General features: G+C 43.5%; 2 protein-coding genes across 3 annotated transcripts in view; one reads left to right on the forward strand and one right to left on the reverse strand.

The window, feature by feature from the left end:
- Nucleotides 1–91: 91 nt before the first annotated feature.
- Nucleotides 92–12,875, forward strand: Zdhhc23 (zinc finger, DHHC-type containing 23). The gene is made up of 5 exons (XM_013028525.1): nt 92–177; nt 672–945; nt 6,183–6,893; nt 9,371–9,538; nt 11,831–12,875. The coding sequence occupies exons 2-5, from the start codon at nt 803–805 to the stop codon at nt 12,096–12,098; spliced, it is 1,290 nt and encodes a 429-aa protein (XP_012883979.1). The 5' UTR covers nt 92–177; nt 672–802; the 3' UTR covers nt 12,099–12,875.
- Nucleotides 12,876–12,971: 96 nt separating this feature from the next.
- Nucleotides 12,972–20,503, reverse strand: part of Kiaa1407 (KIAA1407 ortholog) — a 69,404-nt gene continuing 61,872 nt past the window's right edge. The window contains exons 17-18 of one of the 2 annotated variants that reach the window (XR_001175539.1): nt 17,675–17,871; nt 12,972–16,620 (exon numbers count right to left, since the gene is read on the reverse strand). Coding sequence is in view for 1 of the 2 variants with exons in the window: in XM_013028591.1 (XP_012884045.1) it covers nt 17,727–17,871 (145 nt within the window). In the remaining variant the exon portion in view is untranslated. Of the gene's footprint in view, nt 17,872–20,503 lie in introns of both variants that reach the window. The other variant, XM_013028591.1, reaches the window with a different exon arrangement.

Raw genomic sequence — 20,503 nt, forward strand, 5'->3', positions numbered from 1 at the left:
TCGGCCCGCCGTGGTCACAGGTGGGCGGCCGCGGCGAGGGCGTGGCCACGCCGATCGAGGGGAGGCGGGGTGGAGGGGGGGGTCCCCGAGACTCCAGCGGAGATCGGGGAACGTTTCTGCGCCTCGGGTGGAGCCGTCCCTCCCGACTCCATGGCCGCGCCTCCGTCGGGAGAGCAGGTAACTTCCAAGGTCATTCTCGGGGTGCGGTGGCGCTGGCGGCCCGCCCACACCCTCCGGATCGGAGCCGGGGCCGCCGGCGGGACGGCGACCTCGGGGCGGCCCGGGAGCTGCAGGCATCCCCTCCCCGCCTGCCAGCACCCCGGGCCCGCCCGGCGCGTCCTCCGGTGCGGTGCCCACGGAGCCCACGCTTCCCCTCCACCCGCACCCCGAGGGCGAGTTTCCATAGCGCCCGGCCCCGGAGCGGGGACAGCTCGGCCCAGCATTAGCCGCAGGTGAACGCCACCGCCCGCTCCCGGCTGTCCTGGACCGCGTGCGGCTGTCTCCATGGGAACGGCTGGTGCCCAGACGGCATCTGCCCTGGATGGATAGGGGTGAGGACAGGCATCCTGGAGGGGGCTCCAGAGGGTGCCTCCCCAAATCTGACCATGAAAAAGCCTGATGAAAACGGGACCCCCTTCTCCCCTCCCCCCCTTTCTTCTCATTTTTGATAGCTAAGGCGTTGGCGTTCATCGGAAGCGTGGTGTGTTTGCAAGATGTGAGCTGGTTCTCGCCACCCTTACCTACTTGAGGGCTACTTCCACCTCATGGTGACAGGTGCAAGTCAAAACACGGAAGGTCAGGTATGAAGCCAGTGAAGAAAAAGAAAACTGAAGAGCCGGAATTGGAGCCCCTGTGCTGCTGCGAATACATAGATCGAAATGGGGAAAAGAACCACGTGGCTGCTTGTTTGTGTGATTGCCAAGATCTTGACGAAGGGTGTGATAGGTAAGGACGCTGTGTGTATTGATGAGGCCAACCTCCGTGGGTCCTTTTGTCAACTACCATGTCATACTTTCAGCTTTGCCATTCAGAACGCGGCAGAATCAGAGCATTGACTCTGGGCTCCATTTCCAAGGATCTAAAATTGAGGTGTTTTTTTTTTCTTAATGTCAAATGTGAGGATTCTATAAAGAATTACGCAGTAATACACAAATGTCTGTCTAGCTCAGTTTACTTGAATATTATCATGTTTCGTTTAAAAAGAGAAAGGGGTGGTGAAAACAGATAAGGGGATAGGAGGTGAGTCAGACATATTTTTTTAAAGAAGCAATTAGAATTTGTGCATTTAAAATGAATTTACTAGTTCCAAAAGTTCCTGCATGCTCATTGGTCTCTCATTAGAATCTTAATACTTGGGCCTGGTTGACAGAGAACCTAGGTTTGGGGGCCGATGAGTGAGGATGGTTTTCCTTTCCTGGTTCACCCCTGGTTTCTGATGGGGACATCCAGATAGAGGCATGCACCTCCTCATTATCAACTGTTTTTAGTGTGAGCAGAAGCATGGTTGTGTTCCATCACATTGTATTTGGTCTTTACTTTTGCCATCTCCTTGATGGAAATTTCTCCTCAGAAAAAAATTTTTTAACATCAATGAAAAAAATTTTCATCAAGCAGTAATAGCTGTTTTTAGCTATTTTCTCAATAATTATATACTAAAGAATTGTCTTACAGAAAGCAAATGTAGGAAGAATAAGGATATAGGAAACCTGCTTCTCCCCTAACAATTACTTTGGTTTTTTTTCTTTTTTTTTTCTCCTAAAAGTCATTATAGCAATTGCAGATCATTGATTTAAAGCCGGGTACATTAATCTAGCCATGAAAACATTCCTTGGGGGCCACTGTAGTCTTGACTTCTAAAGATTGTGACCCTTTGTAATTTCTTCAGTGACAATATCTATAGTCTTTGTCTTTTTTGAAACAGGTAGCTGTAAATATAGGTGTTTAGATCTAGTCTAAAATCCGTTCTGGAAAAAAAAAAAATCCGTTCTGGGAAAATGGAGCACTTTGTGCTAATGACTGTAGGAAGAAAGGATGCTGTTTATATCATGACTGTGGCTTTTCCATTAATTCTGTTCTCTTCTTTGTCTTAGCCCTTCAGCTCTGGTCTGTCCATTGAGTTCTTCTCTGCTTTCTCTATACCTGTCCCTCTGGAAATAGGCTTCCACTATTTAACTGCCCCAGCTGCTGGGTAGGTCATCTTCCGCTCACTTTCAAGTTCTAGACCTACTTTAAGAAGTTATACAGCTGGGTGCTAGATAATTACAGGCTCACACCTGTAATCCTAGCTACTTAGGAGGCTGAGATCTGAGGATAGCTGTTCAAAGCCAGCCCAGGCAGGAAAATCCCTGAGACTCTAATCTCCAATAATCCACCAGAAAACCAGAAGTGGCACTGTGGCTCAGGTGGTAGAGCACTCACCTTGAGCTGAAGAGCTGAGGGACAGCACCCAGGCCCAGAGTTCAAACCCCACGACCAACAAAAAAAAAATTATCCAAAATCAAAGTTATTTTTCTTATACTTTTCCTCACTAGTCTAACTCAATTCATTCAGGATGCTATAACAAAATATGTTAGAGTGGAGAATTTATAAATATATAAATGTATTGCTCACAGTTCTGGAAGTAGATAAATTCATGATCAAATTGCTGGCAGATTCACTATATGGTGGGGGCCTTTTCCTCAAAGATAGCACCTTCTTGCTCCATATCCCCTGCTGCGGAAGGGATGATGCCCTCCTTTGGGCTGCTTTTATGAGAATATGAATAGCATCTGCCTGGCCATAATCAGCTCCTAAAATCCCTTCTTGCATTGAGGATTAGATTTCAACATCTATCTCGGTGGGACACAAATGTTCAGGCCATAATATTCCACCCAAACCTTCCCTCCCCCATTCATTTACTTATATTACAAAATACATTTATTCCATCCTATCATCTTTTACTTGTTCCAGCGTGAACACAAAAATTTTAAGTCCATGGTGTGGACTTAAAATCAGATCTAAATCAGATATAGATAAGACTCAAGTACCACTTAGAAGGTACTCGAGGCAAGTACTTATGAGGCAAGTTCTCTCCCAGCTGTGAATCTGAATAACAAGCTGCATGCTTCTAAAATACAGTGGTGGGCTATGCATAGAATTGATGTTCCATTACCAAATTGAAACATAGGAAAGGAGAAAGGAGTGACTGCTGTCAGCAGGGCAAATGACACTTAAGTTTTGAAGCTAGAGGATAATATTTGACTGACCTTCCAGACACAGATGGTTGGACCCCTAAATGCTCTGAGTATTCCAGTCCCCACAACTTGGCCAGGCCATGGTGCACACTCCATCTCTTCTGCTATCCCTGGTTCCATATATGTGTTGGTGGCTCTACCAGTCTGGAGTCCTTGTGTCCCCTTGGCTCTGCTACACAGTCTGGTGGGGGTTCTCTGCATAGTCGCGACCCTGTGGCTCCACCAGGCAATGCCCGAGTGAGGGCTCTCTGTAGTGGCTTTGCCTCTGGAAGTTCTTCACCTCAGCCTTGTGGTTCTCTGGGACATCCTTGGAGATTTAGATGGAGGCAGCGCTGTCCCTGAAGCTCTGCCTGCTGCATGGATGCTATCAAACTTTCTACTCATTTCCTTTGGAGGAGTGGCCAAAGACTCCTTCAGCCTTCATTGCACCTGGGCTACTGGAGCCATACCTACAGCTACTGTCAATACTGTCAATACTGACCCAGAACATGGGGCACAGACTTGAGGTGGCACTAGGGAGAGTCTTGAAGTCTCATAGGTGCGGGTAGGCCTTTTCTATCAAAGCATTTGCCATCAAGGCCCTGATGTTTCTGCTTGTGATGGGAATAGAGCCCTAATGTTCGAAGTGCCTTCAAGCCTACCTTCCATTGTCTACATGAATAGCACAGGGCCCATATCCTTACTGATCTCATTCATGCCTTAATATTCTCTCTCAAACATACCTTCTCATTTGGTATTCTAGACAGGTCAAGAACATTCCAAAGATTTGAGTTCTACTTCCTTTTTTGAGTATGTGTGTGTGTGTGTGTGTGCGCCAGTCCTGTAGTTTGAACTCAGGACCTTGAGCTTTTGTGCTCAAGGCTAGCTCTCTACCACTTGATCCACAGCTCCACTTCTGGCTTTTTGGTGGCTAATTGGAGATGAGAGTCTCACATTTTCCTGCCCAGGCTGGCTTCACACCACCCTTCTCAGATCTCAGCCTCCCGAGTAGCTAGGATGATAAGCATGAGCCACTGGCACCTGGCTCTACATTCTATCTTTAAAGTCATTTCTCTCCTCACATTTTACCATAAGTATTCAAGAGAAGTCATTTGGTAGAGCAGACACTTCGTTTAGGGATTTCTTCCATCAAATATATAGTCCTATTGCTCTTGAGTTCTACTTTCTACAAAACACTGAGCCGTATGCTTCATAGTTAGTACTTTCTTTTTTTTTTTTTGGATCCGGTTGGGGGCTGAACTCTGGGCCTGGGCGCTGTCCCTCAGCTCTCAGCTCAAGGCTTGCGCTTTACCACTTGAGCTACAGCGCCACTTCTGGCTTTTTTCTGCTTATGTGGTGCTGAGGAATCGAACCCAGGGCCTCATGCATGCGAGGCAAGCACTCTACCACTGAGCCAACTTCCCAGCCCATAGGTAGTACTTTCTTACTGCATTCTTCCATGCTGGGAAGAGTGAACTCATGAGGGTGTCCCATTCATGATTCTGCTCTCATGCAGATAACTTCCTAAAGGTTCTGTAATTCTGTCTGTCTCTTCTCTTTCATAGGGTCTTACTATGTTGCACTGTTTGGTTTTGAAACTGCTGGGCTCAAGGAATCCATTTGCTTCAGCCTACAAAATAGCCAGGATTACAAGGGTATACCACTATGCATGATAACCCCATCTCTCCATGTGTTGGGGGTTTGGTTTGCACAGGAGCTTTGGGGGAAACAAGCATTGATTCCAACATAATCTAGGTTTGCAAAAAAAAAATAGCAAACATCATCTGTTTACTGTATTTGTCATTGGATTCATTCTAGTTTGGTCTTATTTTTTTGCCAGTCATGGATCTTGAACTCTAGGCCTGGGCAGTGTCCTTGACCTTTTTGCTCAAGGCTAGCGCTCTACCACTTGAGCCACAGCTCCAGTTCTGGTTTCTTTTTGTACTTTAGTAGAGATGGGAGTCTCACAGACTATCCTGCCTAGACTGGCTTCGACTTTGAACTGTGATTCTTAGATCTCAGCCTCCTGAGTAGCTAGGATTCCAGGAGTAAACCACTGGGGCCTGGCTGGTCTCCTTTTTATGCAGACTCATGTGCCTATGGACTAGTTATTTCCTGGACACAAAACAGACTTGCATTAATTTCCCCTCACTGTTAACACCTTTCTCCCTTCCTCTCTTCTTATGGAAATAAATGCTAACTAACCACCATGGTAAAACTCAGATATCACTTTTCCACTAAATTCCCAATGACTTCACCCAGAAGTAGTCCCCCTCTTCTGAGTTTTCGTAACATTTGAGCATAAGAATTAGTTAAGTTGGGCACCAGTGGCTCATGCCTGTTATTCTAGTTACTCAGGAGTCTGAGATCTGAGGATGGTGGTTCAAAGCTAGCCAGGCAAGAAAGTCTGTGAGTCTCTTACCTCCAGTTAAAGCTACCAAAAAGCCAGAAGTGGAGATGTGTCTCAAATGGTAGAGCACTAACATTGAGCAAAAAAGCTCAGGGACAGCACCCAAGCCCTCACTCAATTCAAGCCCCAGGACTGGCACAAAAAAAAGAAAGAAAAAAAATTGCTTTTTTTGTTGTTGTTGCTTTGTCATTTATTTACCTAAAATGTTCTGAATTCCCATGTTGTCACAGGACTAGATTGTGATTTTCTTGATCATTTGGGCCATATACCCATTCAGATCAAGACATTATTTGTATGGAATATATTTGTATACCTATTACATGCTTATGTATTTGTTTAAGGACTAATCTTAACTGTTAACTTTCTAAACATTATCTTCTTGTCTCTATTCTTCAAAATGATACATGAATCTGAAAAGCTCATGTTTAGTAGTATTGAAATAAATGCTTGGCCTTTGGTTCCTTTTATTATTTATCCTGCTGTTTGGTATTCAGTGTTCTATAGGTTTTAATTCAACAAATCCATAAGAAGTGCTTTTTCTTTGTGCTCTTTTTGAATAGATGGCTTACTTGTAAATCAATGCAGCCAGAGACTTGTGAAAGAATCATGGATACAATTTCCGATCGCCTCCGAATTCCTTGGCTTAGAGGAGCCAAAAAAGTTAACATTAGCATCATTCCTCCGCTCGTCCTTCTGCCTGTCTTCCTTCACGTGGCTTCCTGGCATTTCCTGCTAGGAGTACTGGTGTTGACCTCCCTTCCTGTGCTGGCACTGTGGTATTACTACCTCACTCACAGAAGGAAAGAACAGACTCTGTTTTTCCTGAGCCTTGGACTGTTTTCACTGGGCTACATGTACTATGTGTTTCTGAGGGAGGTGGTCCCCAAAGGGCAGGTAGGGTCCACTCAGCTGGCTGTTCTTACCTGCGGGTTACTCCTGATACTCTTAGCCTTGTACAGAGCCAAGAAGAATCCAGGCTACCTCAACAATCCAGCAAGCAATGACAAATCCCTAAGCAGTAGCCAAATTGAATGCCTGAACAAAAAAGGGCAGGAGAAGACCAAAGGGTTCCCCGGAGCAGATGCGTCTAGTAGTCTCAACAATCGCACGCTGAAGGATGACCTTAAGGTCTCCTCCCGCATGGTGACTGGAAGTCCCACCAAGGTGAAAGAGGACTGGTGTGCCAAGTGTCAGCTGGTGAGACCTGCCCGGGCCTGGCATTGCCGCATTTGTGGCATCTGTGTGAGGAGGATGGATCATCACTGTGTCTGGTATGTTGGAAAAAATTTAGAGGCCCCGGAAAGTGTAAATTCACATACAGCTTTGGAGCCATATTTGATCTTCCTTGGTGCTATACTAACGTTTCTCTCCTTCCCACATTTACACCTTGTAGATATTTGGAGGCTGCTAGGATATTCTCACTTAGTCATGAGTTTTTTGAATTTCACAAGTTTACTTCCTTTAGTCATTTCCTGAAGGAGAAAAGCAAAAATGCTTGGGTGGGTTCTGTTTGTTTGCTCTTGTTTTTTTTTCCAGTTTTCTTTTGAGCTATTGTTTTATCTTTAACTTTAAAAAAATGTTTATTGTAAAGGTGATACACAGAGGCTTTACAGTTACAAAATGAGTATATTTCTTTTTGAACAGTATTAGCTCCTTATTTTTTTCCCTCCTAACCTCTTTCCCCCCAAGTTCTATAGTTCATTTCCAACGTAGTGTCTAGTGTCTAGTCACTGCTGAATTAGTTCACTCTTTGTCCCATTGTTTCTGTATCCTTTAATTTAAAAAAAAATGATCTTTAAGAAGTTGTGCAAAAGCTGGCTCACGCCTGTAATCCTAGCTACTCAGGAGGTGGAGATCTGAGGATCTCGGTTCAAAGCTAGTCCGGGCAGGAAAGTCTGTGAGACTCTTATTTCCAATAAAACACTCAGAAAACCAGAAGCGGCGCTATGGCTCAAGTAGTAGAGCACTTACCTTGAGCTGAAGAGCTGCGGGACAGCACCCAGGCCCAGAGTTCAATTCCCATGACTGATTTTAAAAAAAGAAAAAGAAAAGAAAGAAAGAAAAAAGAAGTTGTGCAAATGGATTTCAATTCAACATGTCAATTTATGAGTATAATCTGTGGTGGCAAGGAGGAGGATGAGCAGGGGAATCAAGAATTCAAGACCAGCCTGAACTACACCGTTAGAGAGATGGGGTAGGACGATGGTCAAAATAAATTATATTTATTATATGGTATCCTTTGTAATAGAGTTGGTTAAAAAACAACAACAACAACAAACTCTAGTTGGGTGCGGGTTCACAGCCATAATCCTAAGTACTTAGGAGTCTGAGATCTGAAGCTTACCCAGGAAAGCTAGCAGGAAAGTCCCTAAGATTCTTATCTCCAAGATTCTTATCTCCAATGCACCACCAAAAAGCCAGAAATAGAGCTATTTTTCAAGGGTTAGAGCACTAGCCTTGAGCAAAAAAAGCTCAGGGACAGCACTCGGATCCTTTGTTCAAGACCCAAGACAGCACAACAACAACAAATTCTAAACCTAATTTGTCATTATAGGTATATTTCATTAATTATTTTTGATACTATAAGTGTTTTCCACTCAACATGATGGAATTGAGCTCCTACCAGATAACCCATTAATTGGTTGTTGGCAGAGAGGTGGGCTTCTTTTGTACCTTCCAGGTGGCCAAATGAAGACACCTGTGATCCATAAGATACAAGGTACAGTGTTGAGAGATGTTACTCAGCTTTACTGAATAAACGGGTATTTTCATTTTCAAATATTTTACTTCTTTGTCTTCATCACTTATATCTATGGCATATGTGTACATGTAGATGACAGTTGGTCCATTTCCAAACATTGGTTTGCACAAGGCTTAACAGCCTACTCAATGGAGCCTTTGGCCAACAGAGCATCCTGAGTGCACAGGGAGCAGAAGAGATACAGCCTAAGTATGTCCTGCTGTACACATGTCGATGTCACAGAACTATATTTGTCTGACAAATAACATGTATATCATGTTGTTTTCTAATAGCTTTGAATCTTTCTTTTTGCTCTCATATAGTTACTGTGATTTTTCCTGTAACAATACTTCTTGGCTTTCAAAAGTTTTCACAACTCTGATGTATTTCTTTAGCATGGTGATGACAGTGATAACTCCCTTCTGCACCTAGTAGTAGACTTTATTAATGTATAGGAAGAGGGTTCTCAGAAGTAGAAAAATGAGAAGAACTAACCCTTTTTGGGTTAGAGGTGTGGTTCAGTTGGTTGAGTGTCAGCCAATGAGTAAAAGAGTTAGATACCAAATTTTGAGTCCCAATTTCAGCCAAAAGAAAAAGGTATCAGGGATGATCAGTGTTAGAGCTCAGAGTTCTTGCCTAACACTTGCAAGCCCCTGGGTTCAATGCTTAACACACATACACACACACACACATATACACACACACAGCAAAAAAAAAACAACCATGATTTTTCTATCTAATCTGATTTTTAGCAAAGTTCTGCTTTTTATCTAGTGTGTCCTTAAACTAAATGGTAATGATCCCCACTTTGAGAAGAGCAGAGATATATTCTGAGAAGTATTTGAGACGTATGCCTCAGTAGAAAAGCCTTTAATTCCCTAAAGTAGAACATTTTTAGTAACTAAAATTCACACTATCCCTGTTTTAAAGCCTCCTTGTTTTAATTTTGTGAATTATATAAAGAACTTTGTAAAATGTTTGTTTTTCTTTCCTTTGTGCTGTTTTGAGGATAAATAGCTGCGTTGGAGAATCGAATCATCAAGCATTTATACTTGCCCTTTTGATCTTCTTGCTCACTTCGGTATACGGGATAATGCTGACCTTGGACACCATTTGTAGAGATAGAAGTGTCTTTATAGCTCTCTTCTATTGTCCTGGAGTTTACACAAATTACAGGTGAGATGTGGATCCGTAGTCCAGAGGCTTGGCAAAGTGGTAACTAATTCTGCCATTACCAGGTTGTTATTTGAGGCAAGGTTGGGAGTCCTCAGTCAAAACATAGAACATGGAATGAGAATTGCTGGATATCCCCCAAAATGCCAACAAAATTGTGCAGTGGTCATGTGTATTTTTCTAGGGACGTGTCAAAAGAAAACTGGCCCTTAGAAAGTGAGGAACAAGCCGAGCACTGGTGGTTCGTAACTGTAATCCTAGTACGCGTAAAGCTGAGCTCTGAGCAGTGAGGTTTGAAGCCACAAGAGTCTTATCTCCATTTAACTATTGAAAAGCTGGAAGTGGAGTTGTGGCTTAAGTGGTATAGCGTTAGTGTTGAGTGAAAGGGGCAGCTCCCAGGCCCTGAATTTAAGCCCCAGGACCGATACGCACATACTCGCACGGGTGCATGCATACATGTATGAAACCAGTGTTTTACAAACAGGTAAGGCTTAGGGACTTCTAGAGTCAAGTGATCACTTTCCTACCCAGGAAGCAACAGGTCCTTTTCAAGAATGGTTTACCATCTATATGAACTTTGTTTTCAGTTTAACCTCTCAAGAGGTTCATGATGGCCAGGAAGGTGGCTCAGTGGTAGAGCGCTTGCCTCACATGCATGAGGCCCTGGTTCGATTCCTCAGCACCACATAAGCAAAAAAAAAGAAAAAGCCAGAAGGGGCGCTGTGGCTCAAGTGGTAGAGCACTAGCCTTGAGCTGAAGAGCTGAGGGACAGCGCCCAGGCCCAGAGTTCAGGCCCCATGACCTCTCTCTCCCCTCCCCCCCCAATAAAAAGGTTTATTAGTAATTACTGCACTGTCTAGAGAGGGCAAAGCTTCCTTAGGCATTATTAGCTGGGGACCATTTTCATAGAGGAGATTTCCATGTAGTGACAGAAACATTCTTCAGGATGGCCCCATCACCCCACCCCTGGGTGCTATGGGTGCCTCCAGGCTGTCCCCTGTTCCCTCTCCTCTGATGTGCTTTGTGCTATGTGCGGTTCAATGCTGTCCCTCTGTTCACTCTTCATTTCCAGAACCATTACTGCTCTCTCTACCTACTACCTAGGTGTGACATTTGTTTTTATTAGTCTAGGAGCAAACCTCCATATTGCCATAGTTTGAATCATTTATGGGCATGATTAAAATAGCTTAGTCCCCCTCAGGTGATTTTCCTTTCTAGACCTGTGGAGAGCATTAGTTGTGAAACTCTTGATCAACACTGTGGGTGACAGTGTCCTAAAAGCAGAGGTGTCTGTATTCTTCAGGGGGTGTGATTCATGTCACTTCATCTTTATGGTGAGGATTTGGGATTTAATCATCTCTAAGGTCCTTTCAGCTTTACAGGCTCTGTGCAAATTTATTTCCAGCTAACTTGAACACAGTCCACGTGCACTGATTGATCTGCAGCCCCTCCTTTGTCTCATTATGATGAGCCTGAAAAGGAGCTTTCTTACCCTCTATGATTCCATTTGTCTTTACAGGAAGCCAAGTTTGAAATGTTATGGCTCCTGTAGCTCTTTCAGGGTTAGGAGTATTGGCAGTTTTCTTCCTTGTGCTCATTCAGCATTAGGCTGAGAAAGAAAAGAGATGAATAACTTTAAGCCTTGTTCTTGGGTTCCCATCTGCAGCTTCTGAGAAGACATTTATAGCAATCTCTTGGCACCTTCATTTTCTCATACATTAGATATAATTTAGGAATTACTTATTCATTCAAAAACAGATGTTGAGCATCATTATGCCAGGCACTGTAGGGTGGTATAGTAGATAAAAAATTACATATATATATGTATAATTACCATTCTGTCACATAATATAAAAAATGGATCAATAATTAAAAATAAAACATGTTCTAGTAAGTTAAGCTTGTTACTGGCATTCTAAAGAGAGTAAGAGGGCTGGGAAGGTGGCTCAGTGGTAGAGTGCTTGCCTTGCATGCATGAGGCCCTGGGTTCGATTCCTCAGCACCACATACGCAAAAAGAAAAAAGCCGGAAGTGGCGCTGTGACTTGAGTGGTAGAGCACTAGCCTTGAGCTGAAGAGCTGAGGGACAGTGCCCCCGCCCAGAGTTCAGGCCCCATGACCGGACCCAAAAAAAAAATAAAAATAAAAAATAAAGAGAGTAAGATATCTTCCAGTTTGGAAGGTTAAAGGTGCCCAACTCCTTAATAAGTTAAAACAACAACAACATACAATGCACAGTGATTTCTGCATGTGACACAGATGGCAGCATTCCTGACTGGCCTTTCTTTCCTTCCAGTTCAGCTCTGTCCTTCACCTGTGTGTGGTACTGTGTGATCATCACAGCAGGCATGGCCTACATCTTCCTGATCCAGCTGATCAACATCAGCTACAATGTGACCGAGAGGGAAGTCCAGCAGGCCCTCCGGCAGAAGACCGGGCGCCGCCTTCTCTGTGGGCTCATTGTGGACACAGGCCAGTACAACAGGGGCTTCCTGCGGAACTGGCACCAGTTCTCCACCCTGGGCACACACTCGTTCCCCCACCCTGCTGAGGACATTGTCTGAAGTGCCTTCTGTGGCTCTGAGGGATAGCTCTTCCCTCTGTTCCTATCCATTGTATACTCCAGTGTCTACGCAGGGCGTGTGTTCCTTCCCCTCCTCCACACCCCCCATTTCCTACAGGCATTATTGGGCCATGCTCAGGTTTGGAGACCAGACTGGAGAGAAGTTCAAGTTTTTCTGACTTTGTAACTTCCACAAGATTTTTATATTGAAGCAGTAAAATTAGAGCCATTCCTTCTCCAGGCACTTTTATTGACTCTCAGCCATGGGAAGTTGAAAAGGATGTGGATTGCTAATGCACGAATTGATAGAAGCAATTCCTGCCCATTCATATGGGGGAAAGAGTTTTGGATTAGGATAGTTTCTAGTCCCTCTTTCAATTCTTAATAGCCATGTGACCCTTGGTGGAGTCACTTTCCCGAGTCTCAGGTTCCTCTGTTATGTGGGTACTGCTGCCTTCCCTGGCGACCTCACAGAGCCGCCGCCGCGGGAAGGGTTGCATGATGGTCAGATGAAGGATGTGCGAAGTACCGCAAAGCAAACCAAGTACCCAGAGGCATAAAGTATTCTTAGGAAAATCCTAAGACTGAAGAAAAATGCTGTAGGTCAGGATATTCTAGCCCCTATCATTACGATAATCGATGTTCAGCCTATGCCATGTTGTACAGTTATGGAAATTTCTTCATTAACTACTTACACAGGGGGGAGGTGACAACTAGATGGATTGATGCTAATCATCTGATCTTCAGAAGACAGTTGATAGTAATGATAAAATTATCAGTGTAATACATAGTGATTGTGAGTTTAATGTATTCTGTTACTTTTTTTGTGTTTTTGTTTTTTCTGGGCCTGACTCCAGTAGTCACTGGGTTTTGTTTTGTGTTTTGTTTTTTCATTTCTTTCCATGTTTCACCTGGCAAGGTGCTAGCACCCTTGTGGCAGTGTCTGGAAGAGGAACAGACATTTCGTATGAGGACACTTTAACTCTCTTTCCTGGTTAGGGAGGTTGATTAATATCAAGGGCTTGATTTTTCAATTGTTCCTATAAGTATTTCAAATTATGTCAGTTTTGCGGAACTCAGTCTGTGTAATTCACATGATTCTGGCATGAATTTCCTATGAGGAACTGACTGGTTCCTCCCACTTATATTGCACATTTCTTCTCATTCACCCTTCCGACATACATGGATGTCGCTAGTGCAGAAAAAAACCAGGATGTACATCATTCCTAGTAATTATTGTTCTCCTTTTGCTCTTCCCCAAATACAATGTTGCTCCTTCAAACACCTATCAAAACCGAACAATATGAAAGACTAAATACTTCAATAGAATGTGTCATTCTACCATAGAACCATGATGGTGGTGGTTCGGATGGGGAAAACTTCATCTTGAAATGTTTGGTGTTATACACATACTGCCTTGATATTCCAAAGATAATTCATGAGTCCTTAAATATATCTTAATATAGGGGAAATATTGGTAGCTTTTTCCATCATTCTGTGCTTGTTGCTTTAGCAGTATATTTACAAATGTTGTAGAAATACTACTACTTCCTTCATTCCTGCCTTTGGCAGCTACCGTCACTTGCAGGCGCCATTAATCCTGTCTGTCCTCAAGACAGTTGCCATGTTTTCATTGAGCTTGTCATTGCTCTCTTCAGAGGGGGATTGTTTAATAAATGATAGGCTTCATATTCTATTGGGATGAACCCAAGAACAAGCCTGGATGTCGACAGACGCTGTGGTTTCTGCAGTGATGCCCTTTCTCCCTGGACCAAAGTCAGATAGTCATTAGAATTCAAGTTGGCTCTGCTATAACTAATCTCGGCTGCTGTAGGCTTTAGATAAGAATGATAGTAATAATATCAAGGATAGTGTATGTGGGCAGAAATTGGTAGTGTTCATGTCTCTAGAATGCCAGCTATAGAACCAACTCTTATCTAGCAATTGATAATAAAACTCATAGAAACACTAGTGTAGACTGTAATTACAGCTTGTCAAATCTTTAACAATCCAAATGTGATGTGGCGAAGATGCATAGTACAGGAAGCCCATAGGCACTGGTGAGCACTTGGAATGATCACCAGACAATTCCGCAGTCACTTGTATGAGGCAATTCAAGTTTTCCTCACTTGGGGAGGGACATACAGTCCAATGGTAATTGAGACCTTGATTGTCACTTTACAGAAGGAAGCTCAAACCTGTAACAAAAGAGTGTTTGGTGTTGTGGGGATACCAGCCTTCTGAAGTGTTTGCACCTAAGGGAGCAGCAGACATGAGGCTAGGCTGTCTTTGAGCAGTGTTCCTGGAAGGCATCCTGGGTGTACCCTCCTCGACTTTTTATGATCTGAAATTACTTGAGAGATTTTGTTATAGGCCCCGGTTCTCCAGAGGGCAGAAGACATGACTTGGGAGACATTGAAGGAACCAGGCCTCTGTGAATGGGTTGTCCCTGAGAAACATGGGTGGTAGAAGTGGAAATTTCTCTGAGGTTTGTAAACCAGTCTCTGGGTCATGGGAGCAAGACACCCTCCCTCCCCATTGGTTCCAAACAAGCAGATCCCTGTCTCACCCCACATTTTCAGCCTCCATTGAGAAGCACACTGGAAATGGAGCTTAATGATTGACCCCATTATGTCCTGACCATTTACATTATGACGACCCATTGTTTTATTTTGCTGGGCAAGTACAAGGAGACAAATGTAAGGATCAGGATTACATGAAAGGGAAACATATTTCAATACCCGGGACTTTTCTGAGGATACTTTTGAAGCTCTCTGTGGTCCTAGCTGGGCGCTCCTGACATGAGCAGGCTTGACCACACCACTGGTAGGTTACTCTGCTGCCAAAGCGAAGCCTTTCTATGTGTTTCTGTGACAACATGCTGCTTGTTTCACTTCAGATACACATCTGTGTTTAACTCTTAGCTCTTCTTTGGTAACTAGGGTTTTCTTGTTGTCTTCCATTGTACTTCCTGCCTAGAAGAAAGACTGTTGTACACGTTCTCTTATGCAATGGTCCTTGGTACTGCTAATATTTTTAGTAAGAGACAATTTTCTCTTCTACTGCCAGAGAACACAATGCCAGTAAGATTCTACATAATACCGATCATATGCTTAACAGACTTCCTTCCTTTGGTTAAGACATTATGAAGCTCAACTAACGGAAGCAAAAATATACCATCTAGAAGCACTGTTCCAACCTGTTTAGTATCTGTGAAACTTGAGTCCCTTCAAACTGGATGAGTAGGTTTGTATGACTTAACTTCCTTGGAGCCATATTTTGGTACCCTGCATTTTGAAGAGGAGAATTTTCTCAAACAAGCAATGGATGATAAGACACTTCTGCGGGAGACACCTGTCTGGCATCTGGCTTCTCAGCAGCAGCTTGACAAGTGTGCCGTCTTACATTAAACACTGTGAAGGCGGTGCAGGGGAGAGCAAATGCTGTGTGGAACTTCATACCGAAAAAAATTCAGTATGTTCTTGTGGATTGTTACCTGTGATCGAAGTAAACGTTTTTTTTTTCAGCATCAGCTAAATTTAATCCTTGCTAACAGTTATCTAGACTTAAGCTAGCACAAAGTGTTTTCTTGTAGGAGCAGCAGCAGGCCCAAACCCGGATGGCTCCAAGAGACCAGTTCCTTCTAGGCTTTGACCATCTCTGAGTTAAGGCTTGTGACTTAGCCTCTTAAAGACACTTTTATATTTAAAAGACAAAGCTTTAAAATCAGAGCCAGTCTGTTGGAAAGCTGCAGAATGAGAGCTAGTTTTGACTTGAATCTGTTATTTTTTCAGGTGAGGCCGCTAGCGAGATTCCATGTCAGACTGTGGTGAGGTCAGCTAGTGATCCGCGTGCTTTAGGTGATTTGATGGTTAAGTTGTTGGGGTGTGGTATCCTTTCATTTGATTCCATTTCTGGGTCTGATGTTGGATTAAAGGAAACACAGGAATGTTTACCTAATATCACATTCAATATTTGAGCTGGCCCACCAACATTACAGACAGTGTCAGAAGCCAAGCTGGAGGCTGTGGGCTAGACATTTTGCACTGTTTTTATACTTGTATTCACAGCCTCTTAACCACCTCAGACACAAGGCCTTTTAAATGGAGATTTTACCAATTACTGCCATTTGTGTAAAATAATGTACTGTGACTGAACCGTTTAAATGGAAAATAAAGTGCTTTATTTAAGGAAAAGCATTGTTTCTGGTTGCCACTTCTAAAATCTCTTGCTGTAAGACAACGCCGCCGGAAAGCAGTGCTGCCCCTGCCTGCCCTGACAGGCTTGGCTGCGTAGCTGGCCCTGGCCTTACACCTAGTGGTTATTTTCCTGGTTTTGTAGATCAGGATTCTGCCCCTCAGCATTATGATAGCGGTCACATTTCACACCATGGCTTCACACCAGTTCAGTGAGAGAGGGAGCTTCAAAATTATTTCCTTTTATCACGTTTGTAGGTAAAAACTGGCTGCCTTGATGGCCCATTCGAAATAGGGACTGTGCAAGATTCAATTTCTAGTTTGATGCTTGAAGGGAAACAAAGAAAGAAAATGTAAAGTTTCTGGCATTTATTTAGGCCCCTGATGTATTTACCTAAGGAAAATCCCTTCTAGGAAGTACGAGTCAGGATCAAGCACATTCACTTCAAGAACCACAGAATTTTAATTTTGCCAGTCAAATTTCCTCTATCAACTTAAAAGCAGTTATCTCAGCGCAGAAAGGGTGTTTCTTATACAATGTGTGTGTGGACTATTTGAATTGTTGCATTTTGTAATAAAAATGATTTTCCTAGCAGGTAACAATGTCTTTAGCATTTTAAGGATAAAAATAAAAACCTCTTTGAATTCAAGGTCAGTATTTCAATATCTAGATCAACCTGAGTTGGGGACTCCAAGGCAAATCAAGTGGATTATTTAAAAGTTGTAGTTGGGAACAGGAACATTTTAATGAGTTGCTGAGTTGTCTTTGATAAGAGTTATTATTAGCTTGCAGAATTTCCTCCATGCTTAGCAAGGTACAGTGTCTTTGGTGCCCTAGTTTCTCTGAAATCAAGCTGCTGGCCCTGAGTAGAGTGTCTAGAGTAGCTTTTGATAGGTGTTTGCCATCAGAGCTGGTCAAAAGGCATGGCCTGGCAGTGTTTGTTACTGCCATCGAGGTTTGAGAACACGGACCACCAGCACCAGTACTCACTGCTAATTCTACTTAAAATTACGCTTCCCCAGAATTCACATGAAGCCATAAGGACATACTTTCCTTCACAAAGCAAGACCCAACACTTGTCCTTTTTTAAAGTTTACTTCACTAAAAATATATAGGACATATTTGAACAGCAGTGCTCTAGAACATTCCTTTGCATGATCCCACTGTGCTAAATGCTATATAGTGAATGACTAGAAAGCTATGAGAAATCAGAGAAGGGAGTATAAATTGTCAATATACATTCTGGTCCAAGAAGTGCCTCAGAAAAATGACCAGATATAGGTATGAATGCGGGTATGTGGATGAAGACAACAATTGGTGCTCGTTCTGGACCAATCAAGATCATCCATTCTGAGCAATACGGTCCATTTAAAGGCTCACCAAAACCATCTGATTCAAGGGCCGAGCACTGGACTGCTGGTGCGAGCTCCCGTTATGGTGGTGTCAGCATCTGGAAATCTGGAAGGATTTCAGCAACCTTCCTGCGGAGCTGCTTTCGCCTTTCTTCTTTAACTCTTTCCTCTTTCATAAATTTTCTGAACTCTTTCCATTTCTGAAATGTGTTGCTGAGAATCTTCCTTTAAAAATAAAGGGACGGGGGTTTGGGTGAGAAAAAGTATAGTACGAAGGAAGAGCTGACTTCCCAGCTAGAAGACATTTAAAACTTTTTGAAAATAATTCTAAGGTGAATAAAACAGGTACAAAGTCTTGAAGTCACAAGACATTCAGACAGTGAGAGATGGGATGCAGAATTCCAAGTTCTGGAAGGGGGTGACGGGAGGAGGAGGCTATTTATACTTGTGACTGGGTGGTCAGGGCAGGCTTCACTGAGGCGGTGACACTGGAGCAGTACACCCTCTGCAGATAACAATGCAAGCTGTGAGACACTCCACTGTGGAGCTGATCATGGGCTCCAAACAATACCTAAAGTCAGAACCCGTGGTTCTTTCAAGGATGGAGGCAGCCACCGCCCCCCCAGGGAAAGATGCTGGAAAATCACAAGTTGAGCATGACTGTTGGAGGCATTGAGGCTCCAGGGCTTAGATCTATTTTAAAAGCTGGCTGTAACGTCCAACAACAACAACCGGTCTGCAATTGCAAGTGAGAAAAAAATTCCCTAACATAGTGTTGTGTCAACACAGCCCCCATGTGGAAGTCGGGGGGCTCTACTGTCTCAGGGAAGCACCCATGGCCTTTAGCAATGGATTAGTGCCCACTTCCATGGACACTAGGGATGTTGAGATGAGCCATGTGGTCTCTCAAGGAGGCAGTTCAACTGAACAAGGGCTCCAGTACAGGGAGGAGGGACAGCAGAGGAGAGAAACACAAGTGGCACCCTGGGCTGAAAGTGAGAAGTGTCCTGGGCTTTTGGAGGATATGAAATATTTCAGTCACACAAAGGAAAGACTTTTCCAGAAGACAGCACATCTTGAGTAGGCAAAGTAGTAACTGTGTGTGTGTGTGTGTGTGAGAGAGAGAGAGAGAGAGAGATCATAAGCAGAATTAAGTTGTTGAAAGAGAAGTTGGACATTAATGGCTCACACCTGTAATCACAGCCTTTTGGGGGCTGAGATAAAGAGAACCAGAGTTTGAGGCTAGACTAGGAGAAAAAGTTTGTGAGACCCCCTTCTTGACCAATAACTGGATATGGAAGTATGTCATTATCATGTACTTCCTTAGACACATAAATGGGGGGACTGCGGTAAGACTCTTATCTCAAAAATATCCAACGCAAAAAAGGGGTGGAGGTGTGTCTCAGCAGGAGAGTAGCCCACTAGCAAAGCACAAAATCTTGAATTCAAACCTCAGCATTCTGTCTCCCACAAAAAGAAAACAAATAGCACCAAGTAGTTAAATCTATTTTCACATGGGATTGTTATGGCCTCTTAACTAGCTAACAAAGCACTGGAATATATTTCAGTGCTCCATTTTTATGGTTGTTGGCTAGTTAATGTTCTTTTTTGATTGTTTTTGGGGGGTCCAGTCGTGGGGCCTGAACCCTGGGCCTGGGCGCTGTCCCTCAGCTCTTCAGCTCAAGGCTAGCACTTACCACTTGAGCCACAGCGCCACTTCCGGCTTTTTTCTTTCTGCTTATGTGGTGCTGAGGAATCGAACCCAGGGCCTCAGGCATGCAAGGCAAGCGCTCTACCACTGAGCCACCTTCCCAGCCCTTAGTTAATGTTTTGTATAGTGTTGATTTCTGTGGGTGGGAACACTACTTTTAATAAGAGCCTCCAAGGAACAGAACTGCTTCATTGCTTTCTATTTTTGTCCATCAATCTACCATTTGCAACCTCTAGTTTTACTCTCAAGGCTCATGCCCAGTGCTTGCCCCTGTGGAATTCTTGCCTGCTAGTCATATCTTCTTTCTGCTAGTCACATTCCATTCTTCCAGCTTCTACTTTTGGGCCCTTCTATTCTACTGAAATAGGAAAAGTGGAGGGGTAGACTGTGATAGAAGTGGGCTGGTCAGGTAGGTAGGTGACATATAATAGAATTGGAAGGTAAAGGATCAGGCCAGGCAAATACCCTGAAGCTGAAGGGAGCTTTGAGTGTCTGAGGAACAGAATAGGTGGCCTAAGGGCAGGAATACATGAGCAAGGGACTGAGTGGAAAGAGATAAACTCATAGAAATGTTTTTTATAAAGTAGATCCTGGCTGAGAATTTATTTCTTAGTGATGCTATTGTCTGGCTACTAGGTTTTAATAGATTATAAAAGATGGTGAATTAGGAAAATTAACTGATATAGGAAGAGGAGGATGATTTGGAGTGAGAAAACCTGGGATGGAGTCCAGGAGTTGGCATGAGTTACCTGTACACGAGGTAATTGACCTACCTGCCGACATCTTGTTTCTTTCCCTGAAACTAGAAATCATGGCATCTGCCCCATCCCTGGTGACTGTGGTCAGATGACATGATTTGTGTGAAAGCCCCAAGTGAATCTCAGCCTGGGTACAATGGCAGAGACACAAAACAAAGACAGGTAAGAAGGATGCTTAACAGTGATACATTCACAGTGACTAAATTCAAAATGTGGTAGCTATTCTGATGGGCCACACAGTTCATTCATTCACTTTGGTCATGTTCCACAACAACCCCAAAGACAGGTTCCGCTGTTATCTTCACTCTTTAGGAGAAGAACAGGGAGGTTTCAAAATGATGATTTGTTCAGGGTCATGTGGATATTGAGTCTTAGCCTTTGTACTCTA

This window comes from Dipodomys ordii, unplaced genomic scaffold (assembly GCF_000151885.1).
Source record: "Dipodomys ordii isolate 6190 unplaced genomic scaffold, Dord_2.0 Scaffold111, whole genome shotgun sequence".
Taxonomy (NCBI): Eukaryota; Metazoa; Chordata; class Mammalia; order Rodentia; family Heteromyidae; genus Dipodomys; species Dipodomys ordii.

Excerpts from the sequence above, each read along its gene's own strand:
- Zdhhc23 (XM_013028525.1), top strand. The coding sequence starts at position 803 with ATGAAGCCAGTGAAGAAAAAGAAAACTGAAGAGCCGGAATTGGAGCCC. Across the intron at positions 6,894-9,370 it reads ATGGATCATCACTGTGTCTG|GATAAATAGCTGCGTTGGAG; the intron begins GTATGTTGGAAA and ends TGCTGTTTTGAG. Across the intron at positions 9,539-11,830 it reads GGAGTTTACACAAATTACAG|TTCAGCTCTGTCCTTCACCT; the intron begins GTGAGATGTGGA and ends CTTTCCTTCCAG.